This window comes from Bos grunniens, chromosome 15 (genome assembly GCF_055505025.1).
Source record: "Bos grunniens cultivar Pamir isolate PY7600 chromosome 15, Bosgru_T2T1.0, whole genome shotgun sequence".
In the NCBI taxonomy this organism is placed as follows: domain Eukaryota; kingdom Metazoa; phylum Chordata; class Mammalia; order Artiodactyla; family Bovidae; genus Bos; species Bos grunniens.
In genome coordinates this window covers 50,700,563-50,723,116 of record NC_141179.1, presented here as the reverse complement: position 1 = coordinate 50,723,116, position 22,554 = coordinate 50,700,563, and the positions used below count along the sequence as shown (strand labels likewise).

Genomic DNA, 22,554 nt, shown 5'->3' with positions numbered 1-22,554 from the left:
TGTGTGACCCCATAGACAGCAGCCCACCAGGCTCCCCGTTCCTTGGGATTCTCCAGGCAAGAACACTGGAGTGGGTTGCCATTTTTTCCATTAAATTAACTAATTAATTTAAAAGAAGTCACTAAGAGAGGAGGACTTTTGATAAAAATGGGGTTAGTATCCAATCAAGGGAAAATAAACTAATTAAAAATAGATTCTCTAAATATAGAGGACAATAGAGTCTGATCTATTGTATAATCAATCTCCTCTGCATTTTTAGCATTGATCTTCACGACCCAGATAATCACTATGGCGTGATCACTGACCTAGAGCCAGACATCCTGGAATGTGAACTCAAGTGCGCCTTAGAAAGCATCACTACAAACAAAGCTAGTGGAGGTGATAGAATTCCAGTTCTATTCCAAATCCTGAAAGATGATGCTGTGAAAGTGCTGCACTCAATATGCCAGCAAATTTGGAAAACTCAGCAGTGGCCACAGGACTGGAAAAGGTCAGTTTTCATTCCAATCCCAAAGAAAGGCAATGCCAAAGAATGCTCAAACTACCGCACAATTGCATTCTTCTCACACGCTAGTAAAGTAATGCTCAAACTTCTCCAAGCCAGGCTTCAGCAATATGTGAACCGTGAACTTCCTGATGTTCAAGCTGGTTTTAGAAAAGGCAGAGGAACCAGAGATCAAATTGCCAACATCTGCTGGATCATGGAAAAAGCAACAGAGTTCCAGAAAAACATCTATTTCTGCTTTATTGACTATGCCAAAGCCTTTGACTGTGTGGATCACAATAAACTGTGGAAAATTCTGAAAGAGATGGGAATACCAGACCACCTGACCTGCCTCTTGAGAAATCTGTATGCAGGTCAGGAAGCAACAGTTAGAACTGGACATGGAACAACAGACTGGTTCCAAATAGGAAAAGGAGTACGTCAAGGCTGGATATTGTCACCCTGCTTATTTAACTTCTATGCAGAGTACATCATGAGAAATGCTGGGCTGGAAGAAACACAAGCTGGAATCAAGATTGCCGGGAGAAATATCAATAACCTCAGATATGCAGATGACACCACCCTTATGGCAGAAAGTGAAGAGGAACTCAAAAGCCTCTTGATGAAAGTGAAAGAGGAGAGTGAAAAAGTTGGCTTAAAGCTCAACATTCAGAAAATGAAGATCATGGGATCCGGTCCCATCACTTCATGGGAAATAGATGGGGAAATAGTGGAAACAGTGTCAGATTTTATTTTTCTGGGCTCCAAAATCACTGCAGATGGTGACTGCAGCCATGAAATTAAAAGACGTTTACTCCTTGGAAGGAAAGTTATGACCAACCTAGATAGCATATTCAAAAGCAGAGACATTACTTTGCCAACAAAGATTCGTCTAGTCAAGGCTATGGTTTTTCCTGTGGTCATGTATGGATGTGAGAGTTGGACTGTGAAGAAGGCTGAGTGCTGAAGAATTGATGCTTTTGAACTGTGGTGTCGGAGAAGACTCTTGAGAGTCCCTTGGACTGCAAGGAGATCCAACCAGTCCATTCTGAAGGAGATCAGCCCTGGGATTTCTTTGGAAGGAATGATGCTAAAGCTGAAACTCCAGTACTTTGGCCACCTCATGCAAAGAGTTGACTCATTGGAAAAGACTCTGATGGTGGGAGGGATTGGGGGCAGGAGGAGAAGGGGACGACAGAGGATGAGATGGCTGGATGGCATCACTGACTCGATGGACGTGAGTCTCAGTGAACTCCGGGAGTTGGTGATGGACAGGGAGGCTTGGTGTGCTGCGATTCGTGGGGTCGCAAACAGTTGGACACGACTGAGTGACTGATCTGATCTGATGTTAAAAAATAGGGCTTCCCTCAGAGCTCAGTTGGTAAAGAACATGCCTGCAATGCAGGAGACTTGAGTTTGATTCCTGGGTCTGGACGATTCCCTGGAGAAGGAAGTGGCAACCCACTCCAGTATTCTTGCCTGGAGAATCCCATCGACAGAGGAGCCTGGCAGGCTACAGTCCACAAGAGTCAGATACTTTTATTTTTATGTTAAAAAAAAAGATAGTATCATTTGTTTAGTTTTATACTCACACTGGCAGTTTATGACAGAAAATCAGAATCTATGTGGAATGTAAATATTCAACCTGCATAAGTAACAAAAACAACAACAAAAATCTGTTACCTGAGGAGCTGGAATGAAATTATAGTGATTCAATTACTCAAAAACCCTATTTGTCAATATGAAAGAAAATTACAAATAGGAGAAAAACTGAGCTGCAAGATGAAACATTTATAGTGAGCACTGGAGTAAGGTTAAAGAGGAGGTTAAGCTATTGAAAGTAGAGCAATTTCACATTTTAACTACTTCAAAAGTATTAAAAGAATGATTATGAATTAGAGGTGAATTTCACCTGAGTTAAGGAACTCAATGGCACCCCCACTTTTGTCTGGAAAATCCCCATGGATGGAGGAGCCTGGTGGGCTGCAGTCCATGGGGTCGCTAAGAGTTGGACACGACTGAGAGACTTTACTTTGACTTTTCACTTTCATGCATTGGAGAAGGAAATGGCAACTCGCTCCAGTGTTCTTGCCTGGAGAATCCCAGGGATGGGGGAGCCTGATGGGATGCCGTCTAGGGGGTCACACAGAGTCGGACATGACTGAAGCGACTTAGCAAGGAACTCAGTACTTTTAGAGTCTATAGTATTAGAAGAGTAATCTGCACTGATATTAACTTAGTCCAGGATTATCATGTAGATATATGTTCAGTGACTGAGAGCTTAGTACCTGATCTTGTTCTCTATGAGCATTTCTCCCTTACCTAGTCCTGCTGTCCTCCAGGATCCAGGAAGTCCAGAATCACCTGGGGCAGTGAGGAGTCCCTGCCCTGTTATTTCTAACCTGAGTAATTTCTACAGTTAAATTCTTACTGGGCCAATTCCCAGTGTTAGCCTCCTTTCAAAGGAGTATTAAGGTCATGAGGATTATAATGGTGAAGTGTAAAGCAAATGTGATAAAATGTGATAAAATTGTACAACTGATAATCCTCAGAATTAATATTAGATGCTATTATCACTATTATTAATGCCACTTATGATACTATTATTGTTATTCAGAGGCAGGTAAAGACAGTAACATTTTCTAAAGATGATAATTGCATACTTTGGAATATTCATTGCCTCCTGCATTTATTAATGACTCCCTGAAGGGCTTCTTGCTTTCCTTTTGCACAGAGCATGATAAGTTTGATATTGAAAACTGAAAAATGCAGATGAATTATGAAGAAAAATTTATTCATTAGAGAATCATTTCAACTTTAGAACCATATTTCTTTGGGAGAGTTTTATTAGTTTTGCTGTGTTTTGAGAAAAACAAAGGCAAGTATTATTCATTTCAGGGCATGGAAGAGTAAGGTACCCAAGATGGCTCTAAGAGAATGTGATTGAATACTGACCAGCCTCTGAATCCTCCACCCCAAATATACACACACACATGCACTTTTTGAAAATATCCTCAATACCATCTCATTTTTCAGACATGAGAATCTAGGGCTTGATTTCACAATCCTGGAGAGACCACCTCAATCTTGGGAGCCCCAGGGAACAACCCTGTTTACTGATCTGTGAAACTCTCCATGGTCTGGTATGGGGAGGAGTTTGGGAGCAGCTCAGGAAATAAAAATCTTCTTGTGAGTAGAAATGGTTTTGCCAAGTGAGCCTCAGGCAGCTGGAGAATCCTCTTCCAGCTAGGGGTACCCTAAGCAACAAGGTAAGTTTTAGAGCAAAATCAGAGGCTAAAGTTGTGCTATCAACAGAATATCTTATGATAGTGTTACTAAAGTTTCCAATTGTCCCCCAACCACTTTCTAGTACTTAGTGAAATGGAAGTGTTTTTGTTTTTCTGCTGTTACTCACACAATAGAGAAATTTTGCAATTTTATTGTCCACGAGTCAAAGATCTCTAATGAGATCATATAACTTGTGGCAGCCTAAGGGGCAGATATAAAACACTTACACAATCTTTTTCCATAAATGAGGCAGCTTCCATGGTCAGTAATGGCACCCCACTCCAGTGCTCTTGCCTGGAAAATCCCATGGACGGAGGATCCTGGTAGGCTGCAGGCCATGAGGTCGCTAAGAGTCGGAAACGAATGAGCGACTTCACTTTCACTTTTCACTTTCGCACATTGGAGAAGGAAATGGCAACCCACTCCAGTGTTCCTGCCTGGAGAATCCCAGGGATAGGGGAGCTTGGTGGGCTGCTGTCTATGGGGTCGCACAGAGTCGGACACGACTGAAGCGACTTAGCAGCAGCAGCAGCAGCAGAGGGTCAGGTTAGGTGAAACTTTCAGAAGAACTTGGGATCTAAGAAACTGATCTTCACCTGTTTAGTACATCCTGGGAAATATAATTATGGACAAAATCAAGGACACATTTTAAGGAATAAGCAACCTAGCCAAGAGATGCCTTTTTAACTTTGTCTTTGCTAGCTAAACCCTCAAGCTTCCAGTATATTTAGTTATAACTTTCTTTCCCTCCTTTTCTCATCTGTTTCTTTTTTTTTTTCCCACTGACTATGTGTTCAACTCAGGGCAAGTTATTTTCTTTATCTATGCTTCAATTTCTTTAATAGTAAAATGTGAAATAGTTCAACATTTACTTCTGCTCTTCTTTGTGTGTGTAAATCACTTCAGTTGTGTCCAAATCTGTGTGGCCCTATGGACTTAGGCCCACCAGGTTCCTCAGTCCATGGGTTTCTCAAGGTAAGAATACTGGAGTGGGTTGCCATACTCTCTTCCAGGTGATCTTTTCAACCCAGGGATCAAACCCACATCTCCTATGTCTCCTGCTTTGGCAGGCGGGCTCTTTGCCACTAGCGCCACCTGGGAAGCGCCTGCTGTTCTTTGGATTTATGCTTTTCTTTTTTCATTCCTTTTCTCACCTTCTTTCTCTCATCTTATATTCTATTCCTTTCGTTTACCTCTTAAAAATTCCTTTAATTTCCATTCTAATACAATTATTTGAAAAACTTAATAAATATTTTCTTTCTCAAAAGTCCAAAAACAAAAAACTAAAATAAGGTTGTTGAAAGAGTAGAAAATATATGCTATCTAAAAAGCCAGAGTCTTTTGAACAAAATGCTAGCTTTCTTTCATAGGAGCAATGGAAAAATGAATGAAAAAAATAAAAGACATGAATATTTTACAGAAACAGAGGATATTCCCTAAATAAGGCTGGGGGAATCTGTGTCAGAAATCTTTCAAAGAAGATCTTTGAGGAGAGAGATTTTAAAACTCTACAATATGTTTTTGATTCATCAGGAGTATGCATCAGTCAGAGATGTATGCATAGCCTGGGGTTCAGACACATGTTTGCAGAGTTAGAGGGTAAATTATTCAAAGACTATAAAAGACACAAAATTAAATGTGATTCTTGCTGATAGAAGAGCATCTGTCAATTTCACTTCCATCAGCTGCAAAGATCTCTGGCTGAAAAATCCAAATCAGAGAGACAAAACAAAAAACAAGCGAAAAAAAAAAAACCTGGGACGACCCAGAGGGATGGTATGGGGAGGGAGGAGGGAGGAAGGTTCAGGATGGGGAACACATGTATACCTGTGGTGGATTCATTTTGATATTTGGCAAAACTAATACAATTATGTAAAGTTTAAAAATAAAATAAAATTTAAAAAAAACTCAATATCAACACTGATATTGAGAACATGTGAAGATAACTTTTTTATTCCAAGTTCTCATAATTAAAAGCACATATTTTGCTTTTTTATGAATGGAAAGATCTTTTGTAAGCCTGACACTGCCCGTTAGCATAGGCATTATTGTCCGTGTGCTACGTATATAAGGCCATATATGAGGAGCAAGGGAAAACAGAATCTGATTAGATGTGTGGATCTGGAGTTTACATCACCTTGCCTTTAGTCACCTTGGTTCTCTTCAATTGATGAAGGCATCTGATGTACATCTTAAGGTTGAGAGAGCTTCTCAAAGAAAGTATGCAGTACCTCTATCTGGCATTCATGTCTAAAGTTGAATGACCCCATCAGGAGGCATTTTAGAAAAAACATAGTTACTGATTCCGGAAATATCAGCATGTTTCTTCCAGATCTCTACTAGGACCTCTATACTGGTTCTCTGAGAGTGTAAATGGCATTATGTGAATGATCACTGTGCCTTTAGTAATACAATTTCCAGATGATCCTGATTCTAAAAAAGGCTTCAGAGGAGCCTCACTTCCTTTTGGACAAAATGAGTTAGTCTTAAAAAAGAATTGCTGCTGTTGCTTTCCTAAATATAACTTACTCCCCTGTCTAGATTTCATTAGATTAGAGATGACAAATACATTTCATTTTCTATGATCAGAAGTTGCTGTCTGAGGTTCCTGGGTTGAGAATGATGGAGTCCACATCCAGGCTCAGGGGAAATGAAGGTGGTCATGCTCAGATGCAAGCACAGGCATGTGCCCTGGGCATGTCCATCCCTGCCTTACATACAAGACCCTTTGCCTTCATGAGAGTTCCAGTACTGGGAATAAGGAGAGTGATGGGTGGAAATGACATCCTTTGTGAGCAGTCAACTAATTTTTGTTTTATACTGATTCTGTCTTAGTTATTGTGTCCTCAGCCTCTTACTCAACAGCTTGTAAGATATGGATGAGAAAGAGGGAGAAATGGACTGGAGAAGGCAAAATATGTTATCTAATGCAGTGTGTTTTAAACTGAATGTGACTTATTTGACTTGGTGAAACTTTATCATTGGGACAGTAGAAGTTTCCTCCACAGGATATATCTTGGAAAAGTAATTTCAGGGACTCAGCCCTCCCTTAAACTCTCTCTCACCCGTGTAAAAATAAAATGGTTCTGCTCTGAGGAAGATCAGATTCTAGTATATTGTTAATACTTGTCACTGCATTCTTAGGAAGACACACATCAGGATCTCAAAATTTCCCTCCTGTGTTACATTGACTTCATGGCAGATAATAACCACTCTCACTTCCAACACCTCTACTTTGTCTTAACTGGAATTCCAGGGCTTGAACTAAAGTATTACTGGATGGCATTCCCACTGGGTGCTATATATGTCATTGCCCTCTTTGGCAATGGTGTCATCATCTCTACCATCAAGTCTGAACTGTCCCTGCACATCCCCATGTATTACTTTCTGTGTATGCTGGCACTGGCAGACACGGGACTTGCCCTTTGTACTATGCCCTCCATGCTAGGCATATTTTGGTTTAACTACAAGTCCATCGCCTTTGATGCCTGCCTTGTTCAGATGTACTTCATCCATACCTTCTCAGCCATTGAATCTGGCGTGCTGGTGGCCATGGCCTTTGATCGGGTTGTGGCAATCTGGAAACCCCTCAGGTACGGCACCATCCTCACCAATAGCATGGTCTGCAGAACAGGGGCAGTCATCTTGACAAGGGCCATCTGTGTGGTCTTCCCGGTGCCTTTCCTCATCAAGCGGCTCCCCTTCTACCGCTCCAATATCCTCTCCCACTCCTTCTGCCTCCACCAAGGTGTCATGAGCCTTGCCTGTGCCAGCACCCAGGTCAACAGTCTCTATGGCCTCATTGCGGTTATCTTCACCAAGGGTTCTGACTCCCTCTCTATCCTCCTCTCCTATGCATTCCTACTTCAAACAGTGATGGCCATTGCCTCAGGGGAGGGCCGGCTGAAGGCACTCAACACCTGTGTTTCCCACATCTGTGCTGTTCTCATTTTCTATGAGCCGCTCATTGGGGTGTCTGTCATTCACCGTTTTGGAAAGCACGTTTCACCACTGACCCATGCCCTCATGGCTAATGCCTATCTTCTTATACCCCCTGTGCTAAACCCCATCGTCTATACTATGAAGACCAAAGAGATATGGAGGAAACTCATCCAGATGTTTGTTGCAGCCAAGGTCACTGCAGAGGGTTAGTGTCTGCCAGTTTAAGAGAGGAAAAATCTCTTCTGTAAAGGCTCAATTATGACTAGGAAAAAATAGTTTTTATTTTTTCACATTTTCAGTGTGATTTGAATTGGGCAGAGATAGTTCCCTGCTCTCAGAACATACTTTCCTCTTCCTGTACCAAATCATCCTTTGTGCAGTATATAAAGAGCGGCATTTATAAGAACCATTCCATGTACTTTCCTTTGGCCTTGCGTTAGAGTTGGCCCATAACAAATGAAAGGGGAATATTACTAATTCCATTCTGTAATAACTCTTCTGAGCAGAAATAAGCCACAAGCTTAATGTCTTTTAAATTAAAGATCATTGAGTTGATTTAACATTCTAGATCAAGAGTTAGGAATGGCCTCTATTAGCTTAATAGGGGAGAAATGAACTATACTCATTAAATAATAAGAGAACACCTGGGGATAATACATTGTTAAATAAAACATGGATTAGAAAGATGGCTAAATTTTAGGATTAAGAATATAAATGTATACAATTGAGCAGGGGCCAACCGTATTGTATAACTTGAGATCAATAGATGAAGGGTGAGCTTTAACTCTTCCATGTGTGACACTGGATGTTCCCTTCCCTACCTCTAATGGCAATTTATTCATTATGAAGCTGGAAATGTTATCACTTAACAACCACTGTGGTTATGAAATTAAATTTAATCATATAAGGACAAGTATTTGTAAACTATGAAGGGTTGTGCAACTATAGGAAGTGTTCAAGAATATTGAATGTAAGACAATAGAAGTACTTATAGACTGTCCACGAAGCAAAAGACAACACCAGAGCCTTTTACATGCTGTCATATTGGATAACCGCAGCATCCCTATGGGGGACAGTGTTGTACGCTGTTCCCAAAGCAGTTCATGTGTTGGCCAAGGCTCAGTCAGGCAGATTTTCTGGGGACTGTTGAACTAGCTATATTGTGTGAGACAGATAAAATGGGTTGGGCAGGGTGGGATGACACTCAGGGTAGAAGGTTAAAGAATTACTACAGATTTAATTTGAAGACAAAGTATCAGATTGGTCAAAATGTTCCTTTGGGATTATCCTTAAGATGTTATGGAAAAACCCAAATAAACATTTTGGCCAATTCAATATATGAAGAAGAAGAACAAAAGCACGCATATACAATGTATATTAATGAGCGACTTACATTCTTTTACATGAGCCACATGACTTTTGCTCAAGTTTTTATTTGATCTTTAAAATCTAACACAAAAGATTCTTTGGGTCTTTCATGGTATGTAGTTACCTATTACTCAAATCAGTAGCTACTTTAGAAGTCTGTCAGAACAGACACTAGCCTAGCTAAGACAAATTTAATAATACTGTGTACAAGAAAGCTTCAGTTCAGTTCAGTTACTCAGTTGTGTCTGACTCTTTGCAACCCCATGAATCACAGCACGCCGGGCCTCCCTGTCCATCAACAACTCCCGGAGTTCACTCAGACTCACATCCATCGAGTCAGCGATGCCATCCAACCATCTCATCCTCTGTCATCCCCTTCTCCTCCTGCCCCCAATTCCTCCTAGCATCAGAGTCTTTTCCAATGAGTCAATTCATCACATGAGGTGGCCAAAGTACTGGACTTTCAGCTTTAGCATCATTCCTTCCAAAGAACACCCAGGGCTGATCTCCTTCTGAATGGACTGGTTGGATCTCCTTGCAGTCCAAGGGACTCTCAAGAGTCTTCTCCAACACCACAGTTCAAAAGCATCAATTCTTCTGCACTCAGCTTTCTTCACAGTCCAACTCTCACATCCATACATGACCACTAGAAAAACCATAGCCTTGATTAGATGGACCTTTGTTGGCAAAGTAATGTCTCTGCTTTTGAATATGCTCTCTAGGTTGGTCATAACTTTTCTTCCAAGGAGTAAGTGTCTTTTAATTTCATGGCTGCAGTCACCATCTGCAGTGATTTTGGAGCCCAAAAAGATAAAGTCTGACACTGTTTCCCGATCTCTTTCCCATGAAGTGATGGGACCAGATGCCATTATCTTCATTTTCTGAATGTTGAGCTTTAAGCCAAAATTTTCACTCTCCTCTTTCACTTTCATCAAGAGGCTTTTGAGTTCCTCTTCACTTTCTGCCATAAGGGTGCTGTCATCTGCATATCTGAGTTTATTGATATTTCTCCCAGCAATCCTGATTCCAGCTTGTGCTTCTTCCAGCCCAGCATTTCTCATGATGTACTCTGCATATAAGTTAAATAAGCAGGGTGACAATATACAGCCTTGACATACTCCTTTTCCTATTTGGAACCAGTCTGTTGTTCCATGTCCAGTTCTAACTGTTGCTTCCTGACCTGTATATAGGTTTCTCAAGAGGCAGGTCAGGTGGTCTGGTATTCCAATCTCTTTCAGAATTTTCCACAGTTTATTGTGACTCACACAGTCAAAGTCTTTGGCACAGTCAACAAAGCAGAAATAGATGTTTTTCTGAAACTCTCTTGCTTTTTCAATGATCCAGTGGATGTTGGCAATTTGATCTCTGGTTCCTCTGCCTTTTCTAAAACCAGCTTGAACATCTGGAAGTTCACAGTTGCAGAGTTTCAAAGACTAGCAAGAAGAGATAAGAAAGCCTTCCTCAGTGATGAGTGCAAAGAAATAGAGGAAAACAACAGAATGGGAAAGACTAGAGATCTCTTCAAGAAAATTAGAGATACCAAGGGAACATTTCATGCAAAGATGGGCTTGATAAAGGACAAAAATGGTATGGACCTAATAGAAGCAGAAGATATTAAGAAGAGGTGGCAAGAATACACAGAAGAACTGTGCAAAAAAGATCTTCATGACCCAGATAATCATGATGGTGTGATCACTCACCTAGAGCCAGACATCCTGGAATATGAAGTCAAGTGGGCCTTAGAAAGCATCACTATGAACAAAGCTAGTGGAGGTGATGGAATTCCAGTTGAGCTATTTCAAATCCTGAAAGATGATGCTGTGAAAGTTATGAAAGCTTATTCCCATTTTAGTACTGCTTTCAGGTTCACCAGTCTTTCTGAATTAATTTTAGATAGGTTCGCAATAAAAAATTTTAATTTTATAAAAAACAAAGGCATATTGCTGACATTTAATAAAATGAGTATAAAATATCATTTAAACCTTCTGGGATTTGTGGGGAGACTTGAGTCCTACTACCTCTGGAAGGGCTTGCTAAGAGTTCACCAATACTATCACAGTCCTGAGCCTGGAACAGGAGTTGCTAGGGGTTATTGTTAAGAAGAGGTTTCCCTGGTGACTTGGTAAAGAATCTCCCTCGATGCAGGAGATCTGGGTTCAATCCCTGGGTTGGGAAGATCCCTTGGAAAAGGAAATGGCAACCCACTCCACTATTCTTGCTTTGGAAATCCCACAGACAGAGGCGCCTGGAGGGCTACAGTCCATGGGGTTGCAATTAGATTTGACTTAGTGACTAAACCACCACCAATACCACTGTTAAGAAGATATGTCTCTATTTGCTTGTTCCAATATGAGAGCAAAGGTCCTAGTAGCAGTGCAGTGACCAATATCCTTGGGATGAGCAAATCTCTTTGAGGACTTTCAGCTCTTGGTTGTTTTCACTCAATGCAGTGCTTGACATTTAATTGATGCACCAAACTTCTAGATCACACTCTACATTTCAGAGACAGGTGGAAATGTTCTCCATAACTGTCGTCTTTGGTGCTGTACATACTTGAAAGCTGACCCCAGAAACAAATGTATTGGTGAAGGAGTTTTTGAGTTTCTCTCTATCTAGTTTGTGTCTGCATCACATTTCTCCTTTAAAGATGAAGATGATGGTTGCCACAGCAACTGCAGCATCAGAGTAGCTCCAATTTTATCTGAAGTCTTTCATACTGGCTTCTACCTCAGCTCCCACTTCTCAAAGTCTCAGGGTCACCTTTTCTTAAGACTGCAAAAAGGTTTCATGCAATAATAGCATGAGACCAAGTCTCCTGGCTAAGAAGCTTATCTAAAACAGGTACAGGTAATAAACTTGGTCATATATTCAAGATATGTTTTTATAAGATATCTTCTTTATGATGTGAAGTGAAGTGAAGTCACTCAGTCATATCCACTCTTTGCAACCCATGGACTATAGCCTACCAGCGTCCTCCCATGGGATTTTCCAGGCAAGAGTACTGGAGTGGGTTGCCATTTCCTTCTCCAGAGGATCTTCCCTACCCAGGGATCAAACCCAGATCTCCCGCATTGCAGACAGACACTTTACCATCTGAGCCACATATTGTCTCCTGTTCTGGTTGTTTTCTTCCCCCTGAGAAAAGTTTCCCTCATTCCATATCACCTCCAAATTCTGAGCTGATTCATGTTTTCCATTTAGAAAGCATCTATCTATCTATACGGAATGAAGCAGGGCAAAGACTAATAGAGTTTTGCCAAGAAAATGCACTGGTCATAACAAACACCCTCTTCCAACAACACAAGAGAAGACTTTATCTTTGGACATCACCAGATGGTCAACACCGAAATCAGATTGATTATATTCTTTGCAGCCAAAGATGGAGAAGCTCTATACAGTCAGCAAAAACAAGACCAGGAGCTGACTGTGGTTCAGAACATGAACTCCTTATTGCCAAATTCAGACTGAAATTGAAGAAAGTAGGGAAAACCACTAGACCATTCAGGTATGACCTAAATCAAATCCCTTATGATTATACAGTGGAAGTGAGAAATAGATTTAAGGGCCTAGATCTGATAGATAGAGTGCCTGATGAACTATGGAATGAGGTTCACGACATTGTACAGGAGACAGGGATCAAGAGCATCCCCATGGAAAAGAAATGCAAAAAAAGCAAAATGGCTGTCTGGGGAGGCCTTACAAATAGCTGTGAAAAGAAGAGAAGTGAAAAGCAAAGGAGAAAAGGAAAGATATAAACATCTGAATGCAGAGTTCCAAAGAATAGCAAGAAGAGATAAGAAAGCCTTCTTCAGCGATCAATGCAAAGAAAGAGAAGAAAACAACAGAATGGGAAAGACTAGAGATCTCTTCAAGAAAATCAGAGATACCAAAGGAACATTTCATGCAAAGATGGGCTCAATAAAGGACAGAAATGGTATGGACCTAACTGAAGCAGATGATATTAAGAAGAGATGGCAAGAATACACAGAAGAACTGTACAAAAAAGATCTTCATGACCCAGATAATCACAATGGTGTGATCACTGACCTAGAGCCAGACATCCTGGAATGTGAACTCAAGTGGGCCTTAGAAAGCATCACTATGAACAAAGCTAGTGGAGGTGATGGAATTCCAGTTGAGCTATTCCAAATCCTGAAAGATGATGCTGTGAAAGTGCTACACTCAATATGCCAGCAAATTTGGAGAACTCAGCAGTGGCCACAGGACTGGAAAAGGTCAGTTTTCATTCCAATCCCAAAGAAAGGCAATGCCAAAGAATGCTCAAACTACCACACAATTGCACTCATCTCACATGCTAGTAAAGTAATGCTCAAAATTCTCCAAGCCAGGCTTCAGCAATATGTGAACCGTGAACTTCCTGATGTTCAAGCTGGTTCTAGAAAAGGCAGAGGAACCAGAGATCAAATTGCCAACATCTGCTGGATCATGGAAAAAGCAAGAGAGTTCCAGAAAAACATCTATTTCTGCTTTATTGGCTATGCCAAAGTATTTGACTGTGTGGATCATAATAAACTGTGGGAAATTCTTGAAAAGATGGGAATACCAGACCACCTGACCTGCCTCTTGAGAAACCTATATACAGGTCAGGAAGCAACAGTTAGAACTGGACATGGAACAACAGACTGGTTCCAAATAGGAAAAGGAGTATGTCAAGGCTGTATATTGTCACCCTGCTTATTTAACTTATATGCAGAGTACATCATGAGAAACTCTGGACTGGAAGAAACACAAGCTGGAATCAAGATTGCCGGGAGAAATGTCAATCACCTCAGATATGCAGATGACACCACCCTTATGGCAGAAAGTGAAGAGGAACTCAAAAGCCTCTTGATGAAAGTAAAAATGGAGAGTGAAAAAGTTGGCTTAAAGCTAAACATTCAGAAAACGAAGATCATGGCATCTGGTCCCATCACTTCATGGGAAATAGATGGGGAAACAGTGGAAACAGTGTCAGACTTTATTTTGGGGGCTCCAAAATCACTGCAGATGGTGACTGCACCCATGAAATTAAAAGACGCTTACTCCTTGGAAGGAAAGTTATGACCAACCTAGATAGCATATTCAAAAGCAGAGACATTACTTTGCCAACAAAAGTCCGTCTAGTCAAGGCTATGGTTTTTCCTATGGTCATGTATGGATGTGAGAGTTGGACTGTGAAGAAGGCTGAGCACCGAAGAATTGATGCTTTTGAACTGTGGTGTTGGAGAAGACTCTTGAGAGTCCCTTGGACTGCAAGGAGATCCAACCAGTCCATTCAGAAGGAGATCAGCCCTGGGATTTCTTTGGAAGGAATGATGCTAAAGCTGAAAGTCCAGTACTTTGGCCATCTCATGTGAAGAGTTGACTCAGTGGAAAAGAATCTGATGCTGAGAGGGATTGGGGGCAAGAGGAGAAGGGGACGACAGAGGATGAGATGGCTGGATGGCATCTCTGATTCAATAGACATGAGTTTGAGCAAACTCTGGGAGTTGGTGATGGACAGGGAGGCCTGGCATGCCACAGTCCATGGGGTCACAAAGAGTCGGACACAACTGAGCCACTGAACTGAACTGACCTGAAATAACTTTTCAATAATATTGATTACTAACATCTCTTACACATCACATCTTAGGATCACTGGTTCTTTCCCTCTACCTCAAGATTTCTTGTAAGTCTAGAAAACCCTGAGACATGTGTCAAGTCTCAATTTACAGGTTTTAGAATCAACGGATCTAAACATGAATCAAGCTCTTCCACTTAGAAGCTGTATGATTTTGAGTAAGTTACTTAACTTCTTTAAACCTCATTTCCTCATGTATAAAATGTGATAACATTATTCTCAAAGACTGTTGGGAGAATTCACTGAGAGAATATATAAAGGCAATTAAAACTACTAGTATAGCAAATTAAATGTGATGTTGTAATGTAATACCTACTTGACTTGTATACATATTTCCTTGCAGAGAAATATGCCAGAAACTGTACAGAAAGTTGGTGCCTTTTTCTCTGTGTCTTCAGGGACCAGAAGGCTTCCCAGGTGGAACAGTGGTAAAGAATCTGCCTGCCAGTGCAGGAGATTCAGGAGACTTGGGTTTGATCCCTGGATTAGGAAAATTCCCCTGGAGCAGGGAATGGCAATCCACTCCAGTATTCTTGCCTGGAAAATTCCATGGACCAAGGAGCCTGGTGGACTACAGTTCATGGGGTCACATCCAAAGAGTTGGATACAACTGAGTGATTGAACCCACATGCAGGGTCCAGCTTCACGACTGGCATTTCATTAGTGTTAAATGTACATCTGTTTAATAAGTCATCCCTCTAGCAACTTGACGGTGTAATGATTAACAAAATACATACAGCAGGTATGAGCTTCAGTGCAGACACATCACCTTTGACATACTCATTCCCACACATGGGTACCCTGCTTTCTTAAACTTCCCAGTGCTGCAAGTGTTCACTTGTCCTTATACAAAGCATGGCAGTACTTTTACTTGATAAAATTTTGCTGGGTCCTTTGTACACAGCAAAATAGAGTTCACTTCTGCTGGGTTTAAAGAGTAAAGACAGAGCACCTGTTATTCTACTAAATATGTGACTGAAAACTAGAACTGTAAAGAAGTAATAACCCTTAAATGAAAAGACACATATTAAGTAACCACACATGTGTTTGTTTTAATTTTAACATAGGCACTCTTTACCCAATAAACATTGAAACAACAAAATAAATGCTGTTTGATTATGGAACAATTTTCTTTCCCCATATTAAGAAAAAATATCTCAGGCCTTTCAGCAGTGCTGTATAGCACTTTGAATCGTTCCTTATCTAATTATTTAATTGATAACTATAGAACAATATTACTTAACATTATATGAATAAACACTCAGAAGTGTTACCTGGATAAACAGGTGATGATTTATGTCTTCAATGATGCTCGTCTCCAGTTTCAGAGAAGAACAATTACATTAATTACATTAGATTTTTCAAGTGACACCAGATACCAAAAAATATGCATTCCAAAATGGAGCATATACAGAACAAGAAAGACTTTCACCTACAAGCCTTGCCCACTTTCGATTTTCCCAGATGTGTATAATTTGACTGCATTATAGTTGCTCAAAATGCTTCTTATTCTCCATATTACATTTGATTCCACTACCCTAGACCCTGTTCTTTCTCCTCTGGAACACCTGGATGATCCTCCTCCGTAGAAAACAGGGTTTAGTAAAGGAGGCAGTAACAGATAGGTATTGGCCATGAATGTGTGTACTACTGGTGACAGATGTTTCCCAAACCTGTGGATCATGGTGACACCAATGAGAGGAACATAAAAAAGGAGCACAGCACAGATGTGGGAGAGGCAGGTGTTGAGCGCTTTGAGCCTTTCAGCTCTGGAAGCGATATCCAGTACTGTCTTCAGGATGAGCGCATAAGAAAAGAGAATGATGAGGGCATCAAACCCCAAAGTGAAGATGACTACTATGAGGCCATAGAGGCTGTTGACACGCGTGCTGGCACAGGCTAACCGCATTGCATCTTGGTGGAGACAGTACGAATGAGACAAGACATTGGAATGGCAGAAGGGTAGCCGCTTTATAAGAAAGGGCACAGGGAAGACCATGCAGACTGCCCGGATGATGACAGCTATTCCAATCTTACCAGTGATGCCATGGGTGAGGATGGAAGCATAGTGCAGTGGGTCTCGGATGGTCACAAATCTGTCGAAGGCCATAGACACTAATACTCCTGATTCTACCCCTCCAAAACTGTGGATGAAGAACATCTGTGTGATGCATGCATCAAAGGGAACCTCAGGGGCATTAAACCAGAAGATGCTGAGCATGGAGGGCAGGGTGGACATGGAGAGACCAACATCAGTCAGAGCCAAGATAGGAAGTAGTACATAGGCTCATGGAGACTCTGATCTACCTTGATGATGGCTAGGATGGTGCCATTTCCCAGGAGAGTCATGGTGTAGAGAAATCCAAGGGGAAAAGCCATCCATGGGTTTTTATCTGGCATTCCTGGGATACCTGTCAAAATGAAGCTATGGTGGTTGACATGTGATGAGCTAGTGTTCATCATGATGTTCTTACCACTGTTTGAGGCTGGACTCTCCCACCTGGATTCCAGCTCCTAAATTGAAAAAAGGTTTTTAGATAGGTAAATGGCTTTAGGGATGTAGAAGTGGAACAACAGAGGGGAAAACTATGTTTAAATCAGTGTCTGAGAGGTTTTTGCATCTTTTTACTTCTTAGACAATCACATGCGATGACCTCCACTCACTTGAATTTAATTTGCTTATCTTAAAAAGGGAGATAAGATGAAACAACTAGTGTTTAGACAGAAGAAAATTTTGATATCTTCCTTTCACAGCACTGAATATTTGGCAGAAAAGAAGCAGCAACATCCAAGGACCTAATAGCATTGAGAATTTTGTGAAACAATCAAAGAACAGAACTCACAGTATCATCACCACAAACACACCTACACAAAATTTCATCACCAACCCAACATACATCCCTCATCTATGTAAATCCATTTGTATGCATGTATATATGTATATAATTATGCATATATTCTCTTACACACACATATATATGTGTGTATATATTCTTGCACATGCCTAAGCATCCATTTCACTGTTTTTGTACTGGTGGCGACATCACCAGATGGTCAACACCGAAATCAGATTGATTATATTCTTTGCAGCCAAAGATGGAGAAGCTCTATACAGCCAGCAAAAACAAGACCAGGAGCTGACTGTGGTTCAGAACATGAACTCCTTATTGCCAAATTCAGACTGAAATTGAAGAAAGTAGGGAAAACCACTAGACCATTCAGGTATGACCTAAATCAAATTCCTTATAATTATACAGTGGAAGTGAGAAATAGATTTAAGGGCCTAGATCTGATAGATAGAGTGCCTGATGAACTATGGAATGAGGTTCACGACATTGTACAGGAGACAGGGATCAAGACCATCCCCATGGAAAAAAAATGCAAAAAAGCAAAATGGCTGTCTGGGGAGGCCTTACAAATAGCTGTGAAAAGAAGAGAAGCGAAAAGCAAAGGAGAAAAGGAAAGATATAAACATCTGAATGCAGAGTTCGAAAGAATAGCAAAAAGAGATAAGAAAGCCTTCTTCAGTGATCAATGCAAAGATATAGAGAAAAACAACAGAATGGGAAAGACTAGGGATCTCTTCAAGAAAATCAGAGATGCCAAGGGAACATTTCATGCAAAGATGGGCTCGTTAAAGGACAGAAATGGTATGGACCTAATAAAAGCAGAAGATATTAAGAAGAGATGGCAAGAATACACAGAAGAACTATACAAAAAAGATCTTCATGACCCAGATAATCACGATGGTGTGATCACTGACCTAGAGCCAGACATCCTGGAATGTGAAGTCAAGTGGGCCTTAGAAAGCATCACTATGAACAAAGCTAGTGGAGGTGATGGAATTCCAGTTGAGCTATTCCAAATCCTGAAAGATGATGCTGTGAAAGTGCTACACTCAATATGCCAGCAAATTTGGAGAACTCAGCAGTGGCCACAGGACTGGAAAAGGTCAGTTTTCATTCCAATCCCAAAGAAAGGCAATGCCAAAGAATGCTCAAACTACCCCACAATTGCACTCATCTCACACGCTAGTAAAGTAATGCTCAAAATTCTCCAGGCCAGGCTTCAGCAATATGTGAACCATGAACTTCCTGATGTTCAAGCTGGTTTTCGAAAAGGCAGAGGAACCAGAGATCAAATTGCCAACATCAGCTGGATCATAAAAAAAGCAAGAGAGTTCCAGAAAAGCATCTATTTCTGCTTTATTGACTATGCCAAAGCCTTTGACAGTGTGGATTACAATAAACTGTGGAAAATTCTGAAAGAGATGGGAAAACCAGACCACCTGATCTGCCTCTTGAGAAATGTGTATGCAGGTCAGGAAGCAACAGTTAGAACTGGACATGGAACAACAGACTAGTTCCAAATAGGAAAAGGAGTTCGTCAAGTCTGTATATTGTCACCCTGTTTATTTAACTTATATGCAGAGTACATCATGAGAAACGCTGGACTGGAAGAAACACAAGCTGGAATCAAGATTGCCGGGAGAAATATCAATAACCTCAGATATGCAGATGACACCACCCTTATGGCAGAAAGTGAAGAGGAACTCAAAAGCCTCTTGATGAAAGTGAAAGAGGAGAGTGAAAAAGTTGGCTTAAAGCTCAGCATTCAGAAAACAAAGATCATGGGATCCGGTCCCATCACTTCATGGGAAATAGATGGGGAAACAGTGGAAACAGTGTCAGACTTTATTTTTCTGGGCTCCAAAATCACTATAAATGGTAACTGCAGCCATGAAATCAAAAGATGCTTACTCCTGGGAAGGAAAGTTATGACCAACCTAGATAGCATATTCAAAAGCAGAGACATTACTTTGCCAACAAAGGTCCATCTAGTCAAGGCCATGGTTTTTCCTGTGGTCATGTATGGATGTGAGAGTTGGACTGTGAAGAAGGCTGAGTGCTGAAGAATTGATGCTTTTGAACTGTGGTGTTGGAGAAGACTCTTGCGAGTCCCTTGGACTGCAAGGAGATCTAACCAGTCCATTCTGAAGGAGATCAGCCCTGGGATTTCTTTGGAAGGAACGATGCTAAATCTGAAACTCCAGTACTTTGGCCACCTCATGTGAAGAGTTGACTCATTGGAAAAGACTCTGATGCTGGGAGGGATTGGGGGCAAGAGGAGAAGTGGACGACAGAGGATGAGATGGCTGGATGGCATCACTGACTGGATGGACATGAGTCTGAGTGAATTCCGGGAGTTGGTGATGGACAGGGAGGCCTGGCGTGCTGCAGTTCATGGGGTCACAAAGAGTCGGACACGACTGAGCAACTGATCTGATCTGATCTGATCTGAAGCGGTAAAGAATCTTCCTGCCAATTCGGGTTCAATCCCTTGGTCAGGAAGATGCCCCAGAGTAGAAAATGGCAAACCACTCCAGTATTCTTGCCTAAAAAATTCTATGGGCAGAGGAGCCTGGTGAGTTCATTCCTGGGGTCACAAAGAGTCAGACAGGACTGAACTACTGAGCACATACATACATTTGTAAATAGACACATTAGTGGACATAACTGTTCAAATTAATCTGCACAAGTTTTAACTTATAACTTTCCATAATCTTATTTTAAAATATCAAGGGATAAAGAATAAAGGCTATTGACACAGAAGCAACCACATATATGATATGGGAGTAGCCATTCACAAAATCTTTATTTGGAGAGTCTTCTAACACTCCAAAAACCTGAGTCCATTCTTGAAACCTCTTCTTTCATTAAACCAACACTTAATGAATTTCAAATTTGCCTTCAAAACATACAAAATCATTATTTACTTTCTGCCATTAGTGTAGTCAAAAATAGCATAGTTCATTTCCTCCAGGCACCCTAACTTATCATCCTCCACCCATGAGTGCCCCCTTTCAAAAATTTCTTTCTGCAGTCAGAATGCACTTTGAATATTTAGAAAATTATTTATTCACCCAAAGCAAAAGGTCCCTCAAGATCTTCTATTGTACTTAGAACACAGTCCTAAATCTTTATCATTTACTTCAGTCACAGAAAAATTCAGCCCATGTCTACCTCTCTAGTGCCAATTCACACTATTCCTCACCGCCCCCCCCACCCCCAACCACCACACTTTGGTCTCTTCAATCCAGCCAAATTTGCAGTCTTTAAGTTCCTGGACCTCACTAACAAACTTCTGGATATGGGATTTCACATGTGTCCCTTCCTGTTTCTTGTGCCTTCCTCCACCTTCTATAAATCTCCTCTTTGCCTAATCAAAGCCTATTTATCCTCAAATAGAAAGAAAAAGTGAAAGAAAGTGAAGTCGCTCAGTCATGTCCAAATCTTTGCAACCCGGTGGACTGTAACCTGCCTGGCTCCTCCGTCCATGGGATTCTCCAGGCAAGAATACTGGAGTGGGGTGCCATTTCCTTCTCCAGGGGATCTTTCCAACCCAGGGATCCAACCCAGGTCACTTGCATTGCAGGGAGACACTTTACCCTCTGAGCCACCAGGGAAGCCCAAATAATAATCCTTCTTAATTAAGCCTTTTCCAATTCTCATAAGAGTTTAAGACTCCTCAGTACATAGTTTTCATATTCTTCTTATAAATAAGTACAGTTAATTAAATAGATATTTAAATAGATTAATAGATATTAAATAGTTAATAGTTAATTAAATATATATTTGTTTAGTGTCTATCTCTCCTATTAGAATTAAACTTCCTGAAGAAAAGGACTCTGTTTATCACCTAAAAGATCATATGCTGGGCTTCCCTGGTGGCTCAATGGTAAAGAATCCACCTGCCAATGCAGGAGAAACGGGTTTGATCCCTGATCCCAAAAGATCCCACATGCCATAGAGCAACTCCACCTGTGCACCACAACTATTGAGCCTGTGCTGTATACAGTCCACGGGGTTGCATAAAGCAGGACCCATGTGCCTAGAGCCAGTGATCCACAGTAAGAGAAGCCACTGCAATGGGAAGCCTAGACACCGTAACTAGAGAGTAGTCTCTGCTCACTGCAACTAGAGAAAACCTGCAAGCAACAATGAAGACCCAGTGCAAGCAAAAATACATAAATAAATCAATCTTTAAAAGAGCATATTCCAAGCATATGTTAGCTTTCCGTATGTGCTGAATGAAGGAATGAAATCAAGAATAAATGAACATGGATGATTAAATATCATTCTTTTCAGATATTTTACAAACTCTCAAACTTCTCCCTGATTTTCTGCATGTGGGTTGAAAATCATTGGTCTAGAGAAAAATCTCTTTTTCTAACAGGGCACAAAGGCTTAAATGAAGGGTCTTTGAGAGGAATTAAAGTTTCTTTGTTATCATCCAGGTACTGATTGTGAGAAAGGAGAAAGAAAAACCAATGAGTGTTTCTGGGAGAGCTGGGGATGGGAGGCGGTGGTGGTGACAGGTACACAAGACCAGGTGGGCTTCCAGGCTCATTCTTCCACCTGTTTGCCTGCTGTGAGAGGAGAGTTTGTGGTTTGGGGACAATACGACAGAGAAGTTATTTTGCAGATTCTGATCTGACACAGGGGGTCTTTGAAAGATTCTGTAGTCTTCTTACAAAGGTTGTGCTGTGTGTTGAAAACAGAATCCAGATGTCTCTCCAAATAAGTCACAATGCTCAGATCTAAACAAAGCACTCTGCTGCCCAGCTAACCCTCTGGAGCACTTTGAGGAAGGGACATATTTATACTTTATAGCTTAAGTGAGAGCCCTTCAGTTGGCTGGTCCCTCTTCCCAAGAAATTGGTGATGACTTTTACTTGAGAAGAATCGGTTGGCTCATCCCTATTAGATATTTTTCTTGGAAAAACTTATAAAATATTTGATAGTCTCTGATTAAGTCCCCAGGGCCTGCTGAAGCGCTGCTGTTCTATGGA

General features: G+C 41.0%; 1 protein-coding gene and 1 pseudogene across 1 annotated transcript; one reads left to right on the top strand and one right to left on the bottom strand.

The window, feature by feature from the left end:
• Positions 1-6,967: 6,967 nt before the first annotated feature.
• On the top strand, positions 6,968-7,924 carry LOC147358130 (olfactory receptor 51H1-like). Its single transcript, XM_086342050.1, has one exon. It carries the CDS (start codon positions 6,968-6,970, stop codon positions 7,922-7,924), a length of 957 nt encoding a protein of 318 aa, XP_086198176.1.
• An 8,316-nt stretch (positions 7,925-16,240) lies between these two features.
• LOC147358129 (olfactory receptor 51H1-like) lies at positions 16,241-17,165 on the bottom strand (annotated as a pseudogene).
• Between the last annotated feature and the right edge of the window lie 5,389 nt (positions 17,166-22,554).

Excerpts from the sequence above, each read along its gene's own strand:
- LOC147358130 (XM_086342050.1), top strand. The coding sequence starts at position 6,968 with ATGGCAGATAATAACCACTCTCACTTCCAACACCTCTACTTTGTCTTA.